The sequence below is a fragment of the Anolis carolinensis genome, chromosome 1 (genome assembly GCF_035594765.1).
Source record: "Anolis carolinensis isolate JA03-04 chromosome 1, rAnoCar3.1.pri, whole genome shotgun sequence".
Classification (NCBI taxonomy): domain Eukaryota; kingdom Metazoa; phylum Chordata; class Lepidosauria; order Squamata; family Dactyloidae; genus Anolis; species Anolis carolinensis.
Genome location: NC_085841.1, coordinates 215,309,951 through 215,324,413, shown reverse-complemented (window position 1 = coordinate 215,324,413; position 14,463 = coordinate 215,309,951). Strand labels below are relative to the sequence as shown.

Sequence of the window (14,463 nt, the reverse complement as noted above, 5' to 3'; positions counted from 1 at the left end):
CCAGCATGGCCAGCAATAAGACATTATGACTATTGTAGTCCACTACCTGCCAGGCCAGGGGCTCCCTGCTTCAGTATGTAACCTTTTCTCTGGATACACAACTAACTGAGAATTACTTTTCTGATCAGGCTGAATGGCTTCTAAAAATGGACACAGGTATTGCTATGGTTAAGTTGAGGTTCACCCACATGAAATAGTGGTTACTTTAGCAAACACTTTATTACTATAAATTAAAATAAGAGACAGTATGGTTTAGTTGCTGTAAAATACAGAGTGTCTCAGAAATAAATTATGATGATGATGCAGCACTATTTAAAACATGTTTAGCTGTCTATTGAATTAAAAAAACCATTCTGTATATCAACCTGATCTTCATATTAAAAGCTAGGGCAGAGCTTGTCCAGGTATTTTACCACCTGAGGAAGCCTGTCCAGTAGTGTTGGTACTCAAGACACAAAGTCCTGTTTCTAAAATTATACAGTATGACCCCATTTCCATAGGGCCAGTATCTCTGATTTCATTTATTCATGTCCTCTCTAGGCATTTTCTAGGTACTCCAGTGTGACTACAATGGTATTCTTGGGCCAAAAGTCCTTCATTTCAATAGCCTTTTCTATTATCCACAGTTTTGCATATTCGTGAAAAGTCTCAATGTATATGGGGCTCATACGCTACCACAAAGGCAAACTAAACAATAATATGCCACCCCTGTGTGACATTCAAAACCGGGTGCCTAAGAGGCAACACTACACAGCAGTCAATGTTTTGTTTCCCAGTGTTATTTTATAAAAATTTCAACAGTACCTACCACAGGTGTGTTAAGGGAACTGCACCCACTTCTGCCTTGGTAGGGATACATATAATTCTGGTATAGCTGCATTCCATACTAGGAACAAAGAAATAAGTATCCATTACAGCCTTATGTGGAAAACCGAAGAGCACTAAGTTGTGAGTTTTGCCAACCACAAAGAATAAATGGACACAACTCAATATATCGCCATGAAAGAATAAGAAGATGGCATTTGTTGAGTCTAGGCAGACTCAAGTACCAACAAAAACAACAGAAAGGCAATTTGTATTGTGTATTATTATTATTATTTATTTATTTGCTACATTTATATGCCGCCCTTCTCACCCCGAAGGGAACTCAGAGCGGCATACAAATTAAGTTTACATACAATATTATATTATTAGCATAGTACAATACTGGTAATAAATTACTATATTGTACTGTATCAATATATTGTAATATTATTAGTAATATTACATGTAAAATATGCTATATAATTAATATTATTATACTGTATTATTAGTATTATATCATATTACAATATAATATTATGAAAATTATATGTATATACAATATGTTATAATATATATAATATGTATAATATGTTATAATATAGTACAATATGTACTATATAGACAGTAAGAATGTAACATTTTAGGTCAAAAGCAATATTGGCTATAGGTGATGGAGGTAACCAGATTGGAGGAAAACTGGCATAGAATATATTAGAATTATGTCATTTTCCTCATTCATCATCATAGTCACCACCATCATCATAATCTGATGTTACATCTGTGCTTTTCATCATTTCGCAGGCTCTATGGGAGCCAGCTATTTTTCTTCCATGGTATTACTGAATTGATGTTATTTCTTAGACTGTAGAAATTAGGGACACAGATTTTCAAAATAATGCAATAGTGAGTCTCTTTCAAACCAAATGAGAATCTAAATGAACACCAACTCTCTACAACCAAATGCTCGCAAACATTGCTCTTATCCTTTGACAAGCAGATTATAGCAAAGAAGTATGGCTACATGGGGATGGAATAACTACAGTGTAACTGAAGGAATGTTTCCAAAGAAATATAAAACTTGTCATTTTAAAAAAACACCCATTAGAACTTTTTTCATTGATTCAAGCATCAACAGGAACAACAAAAGGGCAACTTTTTAGACAGTAACAAGGTAGCATTAAGCTGACACTTTCTTTCTTGGTCCTATCAAGAAATACACTTGAAGGTATCCGAGTATAACTCATGCTTTTACTGCCTATTTTAAATGCTTCCCATTCACACTTTGAGAGTCGTTGCTCTGACACTGACCCTGAATCTAGTTTAGATTGTTGTTGTTAACTGCCGTCAAGTTGACTTTGACTTTTGGTGACCCCCGAATGAGAGACCTCCAAGTCACCCTCTCATCAACAGCCCTATTCAGGTCTCGCCTATGTATATTTTACTCTAGTACATACAAAAGTAACTCTGCAAAATTCCCAGTCAAACCTCTCGTTTAGGTCTAATTCACATAAGTTTGAACTACCAGTTCACTGAGGCACTCATGAATAAAAAGGCATTAGTTTAAAAAGAAAAGAAACGTCAATCCAGACCTGGTGGAATGAGTGTATGCATGGTTAGCAGTAGAATTTCTGCAGGAGGCCTAATGAATTTGGGCATAAGGTTGAACTTAGGATACAGGGATGGCCCTAGTCACCACCATGGGTAAGAAATGCTAAAAACCAACAGTGGATCTCATTAATCCTTCAACCATTCTGCCTCAACTAGGAGAAAGAATGGATTGCTATTCCATCACTAATGCTAAAGTAAGATTTTATGGTTGGTCACGTTAGCTTCTGGACATAATCTAGACAGAGGGAAGTCATCTCCTTCAGGACAGGCAGCAAAATATCTTGAGTCAACTCCCATCTTTGGAGCAAACTCAAACCTCCCCCCCCCCCCATTATATGATCTGATAATGGTCAATCTAGGATTGAAGTGAACATCTCAAAATATCACCTTCACTTGTTTCAAGAAATTTACTCTAACGTCTGTTCCCAATCATGTTAGCTTTGCTTGGAAAAGTAGTTCCATTTACTGAATGAGGAAATATTCTGGTATAAATTACATTTTTGTTGGTTAAACATAATCCGAGATATTTTAGTTTTGTTAAGGTAAAGGTTTCCCCTGATTTTAAGTCCAGTCATGTCTGACTCTGGGGGTTGGTGCTCATCTCAATTTCTAAGCCGAAGAGCCGGTGTTGTCCATAGACACCTCCAAGGTCATGTGGCCGGCATGACTGCATGGAGCGCCGTTACCTTCCCGCCGGAGCGGTACCTATTGATCTACTCACATTGGCATGTTTTTGAACTGCTAGGTTGGCAGAAGCTGGAGCTAACAGCGGGCACTCACTCTGCTCCCGGGATTTGAACCTGGGACCTTTCGGTCTGCAAGTTCAGCGGCTCAGTGCTTTAACACACTTTGCCACCGGGGCTCCTTTTGTTTTGGTGAAAACTCTATATGGGGACCAAGCAGGCTTCCTCCCAGGCAGATATTTAAGTCAAAAGTGTTAGATATAATACAGTACGCTGAACAAGACCCGAACAGAGAGATTGTAACAAAACCTTTGTTACTACCTTTCAAACAGCTAATTTGAAAGGTAGATATTGGATGAACGGATTTTAACCGTAAGTTTTATATTTTATACTGTATTAATTGTTTGTAATGGATTTTATATGCTGTTTGATTTTAATTATATGTCAGCATCAAATTGTTGCCAATTGTACGCCGCCCTGAGTCCTTTCGGGTGAGAAGGGCGAGATAAAAATATTGGAAATAAATAAATAAATAAATTCTCCAAGTTATCAACACTGCTTTTGGACATATTTTTAGTTAAGAACACAGATTTCTCCTTGTTGATTTTAAAACCGGACACATTACCATATCCATTAATAATTTCCATTAGGATGTATTTGTTATTGGGTCCCTTAAAGAGCATACCAGATCATCTGCATAAGTTTTCCCTTTAAATTTATGACCTTTTATTTTAACTCCTTTGATGTCACTATCTTCCCTTATTCTAATATTCAGTATTTCTAATATGCATATAAACAGTAAGGGCGACAAAGGACATCCTTGTCTTGTCCCTTTTTGAATCTCTATAAAATTTGACAATTGACCATTTATTTTTAGTTTGGCCTTTTGTCTTGAACAGATGGCTCCATCAACTTTCCTGGAGTGTTGACCCACCTCATAATGGGCCAATACTTTAGTCATACAGTCCCAACAAACATTATCAAATGCTTTCTCCACAACTGGAAACAATAATGCAATCTCTCCGTTCGGGTTTTGTTCAGCGTACTCTATTATATCAAACACTTTTGACTTAAATGTCTGCCTGGAAGGAAGCTTGCTTGGTCCCCATATAGAGTTTTCACCCAAAAAAATTGTTTCAGCCTGTTTGCTAATATTTCATCAAATAGCTTATAACCACAATTAACTAATGAGATTGGTCTGAAGTTCTTTACCTGTTTCATATCTCTCTCCTGTTTAGGTATGAAAACTATCATGGCCTCTTCCCAGAAAACTGACATCTCATCTTTTTGGCACACTTGGTTCATTGTTGAAAGCAGTAATGGGCCTAATTCATCTTTTTACAGCTAGAACCAGGTAGAGAATCCATCTGGGCCTGGAGCTTTATTTAATTTAGCTTGTCTATAGCTTTACTCAGTTCTTCCCACATAATTTGTCTAAGTCTGCTTTCATTTCTTCTGAAATTTGAGATTCATTTCATCTAAATGTTAGTTTATTTTTCTTGGGTCTATCTGGGTGTATTTTGATAGCTTTTTGTAATAGTCTTCAAACATTTTTGTATTTGTCAAACATCAGTTATTATTTCTCCATTGCTCCTTATCATAACAATTTATTACTTCTTCCTATATAATAATAATAATAATAATAATAATAATAATAATAATAATAATAATAACAACAACTGTATTTTTATACCCCGCCCCATCTCCCCGAAGGGACTCGTGGCGGCTTACATGGGGCCAAGCCCGATAAAACAAACAAAACAGTAACAAAGCAATAAAACAATTATCCCAGTAAAAAACATCAACATCAATAAAAACGATCATTAAAATCAACAAGCAGGATACTATGTTCTCTCAATTGCCACGCCAATAGCTTACCTGGTTTATTTGCATTTTCAAAATCATGTGTCTATTGTACATAATTTTCCTTTCTATCTCATCTGTCAAAATTTATTAATATTGCTGTTGTAATTTGGCCAGTTCATGTTATATATTTTTCTTATCTGCCTTGCTATTTTCTAATCTTTGTACTTTATCTCTGATTCTGGTAAGCATCTCTAGCTGTATTTTAGTTTTTCTTTTACACCAAATAGCATTTTGTTGAATCAATAACCCTCTTATAACCGCTTACCTGCATCCCAGACTACCTTTTCAACTATGTCCATCTTAAGGTTCTCTTTAATGTAATATCATCTTCACTTGCTTCACTGCAGATTTGCTCTAAAGTTTGTTCCCAATCATGTTAGCTTTGTTTGGAAAAGTACGGTATAAGGAAATATTCCACATCTCATTTTCATCACATTTTTCACTTATATTTTAAAATGTGATATTTATATCCTGTGATAACACCACCATTATTATGGTCAAGAGAATGAGATCATTTCTACACAAAAATCACAGAAAGAACCCATGAATATACTTAACAGAGGAAAAACTCTTTACCTTAAGTAAGCGAATTGCTGTCATCCAGCAGGTCCTACTTTGTTCGCTTTCCGCATAAAGCTGTTTCAGGTCTCGGGCTCCTCCTGCTTTGTGAGGCTAGAAGGCCACAGCATATTGTTTAGCATTAATTCATATCTTGAAGGCAATACCTGTTGAAATAAAGGCCACTAATTCTCCTATTTCATGAAACATAACATCATATCATTATCATCAACAACACTGTTGTTTTCTGATTTAGAAAAAATGCCAGTAAACAAATAAAGCTTATTCTCCCCTTGCCCTCCTCCCTCCCAATGTGTTATCCTATAACAAAATGCTAAGCATTTACCTTAAAGCAGAACCCAAAACTGGTTAGCACTCCAGTTATCTTTTTGCACTTGAACGACATATATAGGTCACTACTGCTGAATTCACTGAAAAGCTGTAGGTGCCTCGGCTCCTAAAATAAAAAGCAACATTGCACTATTAGCGACTTCATGGTGGTTCTTTTTCAAAACAACAACAACAACAAAACAACTTCATTACCTCATAGAGGCAAACAGCAATTGGCAGGATAAAATATATGATGCCAAGAAAAAGAATACTTTAATTACCAAAATAGGTTGCCTTTAAGAAGCATAGAGCAACTTAACAGCAATCGATACATTCTAAAATGGAAAAGCTTCCATCAGATTTAATGCAACACCTATAACAACAATGAGGAAAGCTCTGGCCTTCTATATGTTTTGGATTTAGCCACCATAAGGTTGAGCCTACATGGCCAACAAGAAAATATTTTGGGAGTCATTGTTTAATGCTTCCCCAACCTGGGGCAATGCACAGGATAAGAAATACGCCATGCTGCAAAAAAGAGCTCTGTTGAGTCAAGTGACTTTCATTTGTAAGTTCCCAACAAATTATTCAACTGGTTTAACTCTACTCAGGACAAGGGGTTAGAATGAGACTGATTCCTCCTGGGACACACACCCAGAGACCACAGAACAGTGGCTTTAATCAGTAATATGATTTAAAAGAAGACCTCAATGTTTCAAGAGCAGCAACATTAATCTATTTAAAATGGTGTGTTCCATTTTTCATGTATTAGTCAACTTTACAATTTAAAGAATAGTTTTCCTTTATTCAACTTACAATGGGCCCATAGTATCTGCTGGGGTTTCATTATATAAATTGGCATAGTAAAATGCTTTTATGGCAACATCAAGGTTTGCTTTTTGGAATTTTTGTTTTTAAGTACAGTAGAGTCTCGCTTATCCAACCTTCGCTTATCCAACATTCTGTATTATCCAACGTAGCCTGCCTTTTAGCAGACAATGTTTTTGTAGTCAATGTTTTCAATTCATTGCGATATTTTGGTGCTAAATTCGCAAATATAGTATTTCCTACATAACATTACCATGTATTGAACTGCTTTTTTCTGTCAATTTGTTGTAAAACATGATGCTTTGGTGCTTAATTTGTAAAATCATAATGTAATTTGACATTTACTAGGCTTTTCCTTAATTCCTCCTTATTATCCAACATTTTCACTTATCCAATGTTCTGCTGGCCCGTTTATGTTGGATAAGCGAGATTCTACTGTATTTTTATACCATAAATGGTTGAAAATTCATGGATATGGAGGGCTGACTGTATAATAAGAAAATCTACCCCATTACTTTCCTACACCATGAGGGTTGTCCACACAAGTGATTTATCTACCCTGCTTCAGCCGTGGCTATTGATACTGGGGGGAGGCGGGGGAGAGAAATGCTTTGATTTTAAAACTTTGACAAACTTAAAAGACGACAAAATGACACCAACTGCACATGTTTGTTTTGCATTAGACAATCTTACCTTTGATGTCCCCTTAGTGGAAAAATAGAGACCAGATCTTCGCAACAAGAAATACATCTTTTTCCAGGTTTTTTTCCCTTGCTCTTTAGCATGTAAATAACTGTGAATTTCAGGATACGTACTGGAACTTAAAAACATCTGGAAGGAAAGGAGGAAAAAACTCATTAAATTCTAGTGGGATGTCTCCTTATTCAGAAACACATTGGTTGCACTGAAAAAGCTTCAGGCTTGGTTTGCAGGCTCGATGTACAATCCCTGAGAAACTGGTGTGTTCAACTATTAATCTGAATAAGGACAGCATTGGAATTTTCTATTGTAAATATCTTATGGACAATTCCCCTATTCCTGAAGTATAACAAACCTTATCAGAGTTTAGAAGAATTACTTTTTTGGATCACAATCCCATGAAATCCCAGGACCTTAGCTGCATGGGCTATGCTAGCTGGAGGATTTGGAGAGTTGTATTCCAACCAAAAAGGTAGCTTTTTCGAGCTATGTATTTAGTCAGTTCATATTACATCACAAACTGCTTCTGCAACTTGATTTTTTAAAAACCCTCTCTTTTACCCTTTCCTGTGGATGTTTTGAATGATGCACAGCTGGACCCAAAGGCAGGGGATTCCAAATGAGTCGAAAGCCAAAGTGAAGCAAGAAGCAAATTGAGATTGTATAATCACTTAGATAATAGCCTAGAGAAACATTCAATTTCTTCAACACATTCAAACTTCTCACATACATTTAGAATTGTGAATGGTGTATTTCTAAGTGCTGAAAGTGACTCATAGAATTCATTTAAGATTAGTGTGATTAGTAAAACTATTCACATGCTAATAAGTTGTTAATAAGTTGGGCAAGCTTCCCATCAAACCTGAACACTGGCTTCATTGGAGTCCAACCACTTCAAAAGCATTGCTTTCAATAATTATTTGTAACCATTTATAATTTGACACCATCTACAAAAAACATCTAATTGGATTTTTTGTTTGTTCTGGTAATAACATGGCCCATTGGTATCCACTTGGGTTTGATTCCAGAACACAACATGGATATCAAAATCTGTAAATGATCAAGTCTCATAATATACAATGGTGTAGTAAAATGCTGTCCCTTATATAAAATGACAAAATCAAGCTTTGCTTTTGAGAATACAGTAGAGTCTCACTAATCCAACATTTGCTTATCCAATGTTCTGGATTATCCAACGCAGTCTGCCTTTTAGTAGTCAATTTTTTCAATACATTGTGGTATTTTGATGCTAAACTCATAAATACAGTAATTACTACATAGCATTACTGCGTGAACTACTTTTCCCATCAAATTTGTTGTATAACATGATGTTTTGGTGCTTAATTTGTAAAATCATAACCTAATTTGATGTTTAATAGGTTTTTCCTTTATCCTTATTATCCAACATATTTGCTTATCCAACATTATGCCGGCCCGTTTATGTTGGATAAGTGAGACTCTACTGTAGTTATTTTGAAAGTTTTCAAAGCATGGATTCATGAATTCAGAGCCCATGGATGCAGACAGCCAACTGTGCAAGCCTTCCTCTGCTTGAAATGTTCTCTGCTTAAGAAATGTTCTAAAAACTTATACATTTTTCACAAATCTGATAAAGTATTTTATAGGCTCAGCATTTATAATATTTTAAAAGATCATTCTTAATATGACATACACTGAGCAGGACATATCACACAGGTAGCCTTAGGCTCTATTTTGAGATTTGTTTATTTGTTTGTTTATGTATTTATTATTTAAACTAAATGCTTCCTATAATCGTCCACTAGTAAATTTCAATATTTATTATTTATTTTATTTACATCATTTACTGTATATACTGCCTTCCTCCCCTGGGGGACCCAAAATGATTTACAACATACTATACAAACAATGAACATAGTGTTAAAAATGGTCAATACTATCTTGCAACCATGCACTTTTAAAAAAGGAAAGAGTGGTCTTTTCATCCAATGAATTTGAATGGAGAAATAAAATGCAAGCTCTTATTAAACCACAACTCTGTTCTGCAGATAGCCTGAACTTACATTAAAAATGGGGAGGAAGGGATGCTCCATTTTTTTTAAAGTTTCCCTTTTAAAAGCACTGGCATGAAGAAATGAAAAGTATATCATTCCTTTGAATACTAATAGATCATCACTAGAGCATATTAAGCCTATCATCTTGTTTTCAATGGTGAAGTTCAGAGTTTTCAGATGAACTCATTCCAAATGCCAATATCTCACCTGTAATATCTGTGTTTGGCTCATTGCTCCATTGATTTCATTTGAGAAAGACACCAGATGTTCAGGGAAAAAATTCTGTCAAATAAAAACAAAATAACTGAAGGTTCAAATAGAAACTGCACAGAATTTATGTGAATTCGAATTACATTTCTCGAAAAACAAGTATATTTATTTACAGGGAAGGGGTCTTCCCCAGAACTTACATTTGAGAATTACATTTTACAGAATTCTGTGGCACCAAAAAGTAACTCTTCCAAGCTTTGCTTCTTCTTCTTTCTTTTTTTAATACAAAGCATATAAACAGTCATTCTGCTAGAAACTAAGGCTTAATGGCACTTTCCTTATAGTAAAGGTAGAGGTTTTCCCCTGACATTAAGTATTTCTTGTTTATTTGTTCAGTCACTTCTGACTCTACGTGACCTCATGGACCAGTCCACGTCAGAGCTCCCTGTCAGCTGTCGCCACCCACAGCTCCCTCAAGATCAAGCCAGTCACTTGAAGGATGCCATCCATCCATCTTATCCTTGGTCGGCCCCTCTTCCATTTTCCTTCCATTTTCCCCAGCATCGTTATCTTCTCCAAGCGTTCCTCTCTTCTCATGATGTGGCCAAAGTACTTCATATGTGCCTCTAATATCCTTCCGTCCAGTGAGCAGTCAAGCATTATTTCCTGGAGGATGGATTGGGTCTTCTAGCGGTACAAAGTACTCTCAGAATTTTCCTCCAACACCATAGTTCAAAAGTGTCTATCTGCCTTCGTTCAGCCTTCCTTATGGTCCAGCTCTCAAATCCATAGATTACGGAGATACACTTGCTTTAACTATGTGGACCTTCGTTGCCAGTGTGATGTCTTTAGTCTTCACTATTTTATCGAAGTTGGCCATTGCTCTCCTCCCAAGTAGTAAACGTCTTCTGATTTCCTGGCTGCAGTCTGCATCTGCAGTGATCTTTGAGCCTAGAAATATAAAGTCTATCACTGCCTCAGTGTTTTCTCCCTCTATTTGCCAGTTATCAATCAGTCTGGTTGCCATAATCTTGGTTTTCGTGATGTTTAACTGCAACCCAGCTTTTGCACTTTCTTCTTTCACCTTGTTGATAAGTCTAGTTGTGTCCAACTCTGGGGGTTGGTGCTCATCTCCATTTCTAAGCCAAAGAGCTTGCATTGTCCACAGACACCTTCAAGATCATGTGGCCGGCATGACTGCATGGAGCGCCGTTACCTTCCCACTAGAGCGGTACCTATTGATCTACTCACATTTGCATGTTTTCAAACTGATAGGTTGGCAGAAGCTAGAACTGACAGTGGGAGCTCAGCCCGCTCCCCGGATTCGAACCGCCAACCTTTAGGTCAGCAAGTTCAGCAGCTCAGCGGTTTAACCATCTGCACCACTGAGGTTTTCTTTATATGAGACAAAAGCTCTGAACAATTTACCTTTGAGGAAAGTATACAGAAAACATTCATGGCAGAATAATGCTTTGCATGCAGGAGGCCTGAGACTCAGTTCTACTTCATCTCTAGTTAAAACTGAGGAAGACCTGGAAATTCACCAACAAAAGTGGGTCTGATGGACAAATAATCCAATCACAGACAAGTGAATAGAATCCAAATTTTCCTGCCAATTAAACCTCTGGTATATACACTATATATTCTCACCTAGTTAGGAACAAAGGAAATTTCATCAACACTGACCCTATGTACCTAGGACTATAAGTACCTTGGGTTTAGGAGAAAGCAAGTGAAATTGCATGGTGTGATTTGGTTTCAATTGGGAGTTGTAACCTATTAATATCTATCCTTATACATTTAGAATAAAGAGGTTTAGGATGGGTTATGAATGCAACCACATTCAAGTACAATCTCAGAATTTTTGAAGGACGTACCTCAGGATTTTTGAAGAATTCATATTTGGCATAATTTTTTCTAAAATAAAATCTATTGCCTTCTTCAATTCTCCATTTTGATTGAACCTCAATCACCATTTCATGGTCTTCTATTATTCTCTCTGCACAATAAAAGAAAAAGGACACTTAACCACTCTAGAGTTAGTAAACCTTCTGCAGCATTGCAAGAACTGACAATGTCACTCAACACAAGTGCAGTAGCTGGTAGTGAGTTTCTGAAAGGGTTAAAAAAAACAGCAATTAAATAGACCAGCTCCATTAAGGAAAAGAGGAAAATTCAGGATCCTCATGATGGACAGAATTCCAGTGCTTGGATCTCTATTTAGAGGAGATGCACAAATGAGCATAATCTATACTCAGGGCGTGATTTGAAGCTGCCTGAGGTAGCAACTCTACTGGAGCTATAAAGATCTTGATGTAAATTCCACAAAAGAAAATTGTTATATAAATAAATAAACCTCACAGTTACAGCATCTCATAATATCCCATTACCCTCTTAAACTAATATTAAGTATTTAGTAGTGAGTGTGCAGGTCTCCGAATATTCCTGGGCTGCAGTTTCCATAAAGGCTAGATACATAGTCAGTAGGGAGAGATTATGAGTGTTGGAGTTCAGCATTTGCAGTTTTTGACTTTCACGGTAGACCTGTGTGCAGATTTTGTTTCTTCCATTTCCTTCGGTACTTCGGGAGCCTGTAGTGGTAAGGGTCATCCCAGTACGAAAACCCACTCGCAACAAAAGCAAGCGAGAGCCGATCTCGGCTCCTCCTCCCCTATTCAGCATCACAGTTGAATCTTTTTGATTTTCCTTTATTTTCCTGATCCTTTTTATTTAGTGGGACTAATTGGGAGTTGGAGATCTGAGGGACAGAGAGTAAGGTGCATGCGCGTTTGGGGGCTTTCACCCTTTTAGCTTCTTTTTCTCCTTCCCTTCCTCTCCTTCAGGAAATACTTCTTAAAGATTATTATTAATAATAGTAATCCCAGCAAACAAAAAGAGAAGCCTACCTCTCCTCTAGAGTAGAAAGTAGAAACAGCTTTAAGAAAGCAAAACCCCAAGCAGACAGGAGATTGCAGCCTTTTAGACAAGAGATGGATTTTCTAAGGTAGTCCAGGGAAGATAGCTCAACTGAGCTCTAGATCATTGCTCTTCCTTTTCTGGGCCTCTTTAAAATGCCTTGGCAAGCTGCTGATGTGGGAAGAGAAGAAAGCGCACACACCTACCTCTCCTCTAGAGTGGAACAGCTTTAAGAAAAAGTTAATCTAGTTTCCTCCTCTACAAACAGAAGGGAAAGGATCTAGAAACTTAAGAGTGGTAACTCTTACGCTTTTTTAAATCCAGGTCTTAATTAAGGATATGGAAAGAGAGCCTGTGGGAAGTCCTCCCCATAATGGGCTGGGTAGGGTGCTTTCTTAACCCCATTGCTAACACCCAGGCTCCCTTGAAGGGAAGAAAGGAAAGGCTCCCAGGGGAAAGAGGAGCCTCGTAAGTTCCCCTTTGCCATCAATGGGCCGAACCCCCCCCCCCCCCACACACACACACACTTTTTTGGATGTTGAACAAAAATGCGCATTTGGCAGTGCACCCGTTTTCAGGAGGCGCTGGAAAATGGATATTGGGGCTTCCAGTATCCTGCAAGCAGAAACGGATAGCGATTTACCCAAAATGCACAAGCCTATTTCAAAGGATTGCTGTGTTCCTAATCCCAGCAAAAATGTAAAATAGAAATAGAAACACACAAGAGTTTAACACAAAAATGCCTATGTTCAGAATGAGAGTAGATTATCATCCGCTTCCTGTTTTTATTTGCTTTTATTTTTGCCAACTCTAGAGAGTTCTGAAACAAAATACCACCTGCACAAAATGGGTGACATAATTGGGGACAGCAGATCATTTAGTTTGGTTCAATTTTTGCCACTGGACTTGCTGTTGTTGCTCACTAAGCAAATCAAGCAAGTCACCTCTCAAAAGCAAGGCCTCCAAATGATGGATGGTCCATGAGGTCTCTTCCAACTCTACTATTCTATGATTCTATATGATATAAGGCAAGAAGCTCTTCAGAAAACCCTGAAGCCACACACATTTCTGTGTGCTTGCTTAAATAAATCCACACATCTGGAAACCAAGATGGATCCATAGAGACCCCCTTGGGTCCAAAAGATTTAATTTTCATGGTAGTGAAGGGATTGAAAACGCCAGTGAAAATAGCCGTGTCTCCAAATACACTTCTTTTGCTAACTTTAAAGAAAGCTTTCAAACTGATCTGACATTTAAGTATGGTTACATGGATGTCACTGTGACATTTATGGAAATGCCACCTTTTGCAGGCTTGGAAGGTGGGGAATGTAGGGATTTTTTTAAAAAACCATTTGCACGACTGTCCTCAATAAACTGTATTAACCCTTTACCTGATTATATTGCTGTTTACTCCAATTACATGTTTTCATGCTATAACTGGAATTTAACAGATTGTCAGAACTGAAAAGCACTGAAAAGCAAAAGTTACATTTGAGTTTACAAAGTATTGCAGCATTTAGGTTAATCAAATGAAATTAACAAAAAAGTTAAGAGTCTGGCAAAGAATAATGGCAAAATCTCTACTCCTCACACAGCCGGGTCTGTATATGTTTAAGACCTACCAAATCAAACAATACCAAGTAGAGTGGCCTGTCAAAGGCATATTAGAAGACTTCTATTTTTCTCTGCCTGCAGGCAACTACAAAACCAAAGAAATTATGCAGAAATTAATGGAATACAGTTCATAGCTGCACACTGAAATTCAGCTTGGTGGATATATGCTTTGTGAAAGTGTCCTCCATGACAACATAAACTGTTAACACACTCAAAATCCATGGCCACTGAGCATATTCAGCTCTCATTGGGTAATGGAGGGAGAAGTCAATTTGAGATATGTGTTTTACAGGTTGAGGATTCCTAATCTGAAA

At 37.2% G+C, this 14,463-nt stretch overlaps 1 protein-coding gene across 3 annotated transcripts in view; it reads right to left on the bottom strand.

Annotated features, from left to right (window-relative positions):
- grb14 (growth factor receptor bound protein 14) overlaps nt 1-14,463 on the bottom strand; it is a 72,996-nt gene that overhangs the window by 10,770 nt on the left and 47,763 nt on the right. For all 3 annotated transcript variants that reach the window (XM_003223675.4, XM_062965066.1, XM_008115165.3), the window contains 6 exons: nt 11,497-11,618; nt 9,617-9,691; nt 7,371-7,508; nt 5,866-5,976; nt 5,538-5,633; nt 809-886 (listed from right to left, as the gene is read on the bottom strand). In XM_003223675.4, coding sequence (XP_003223723.1) covers nt 809-886; nt 5,538-5,633; nt 5,866-5,976; nt 7,371-7,508; nt 9,617-9,691; nt 11,497-11,618 — 620 coding nt within the window. The remainder of the gene's footprint in view (nt 1-808; nt 887-5,537; nt 5,634-5,865; nt 5,977-7,370; nt 7,509-9,616; nt 9,692-11,496; nt 11,619-14,463) is intronic.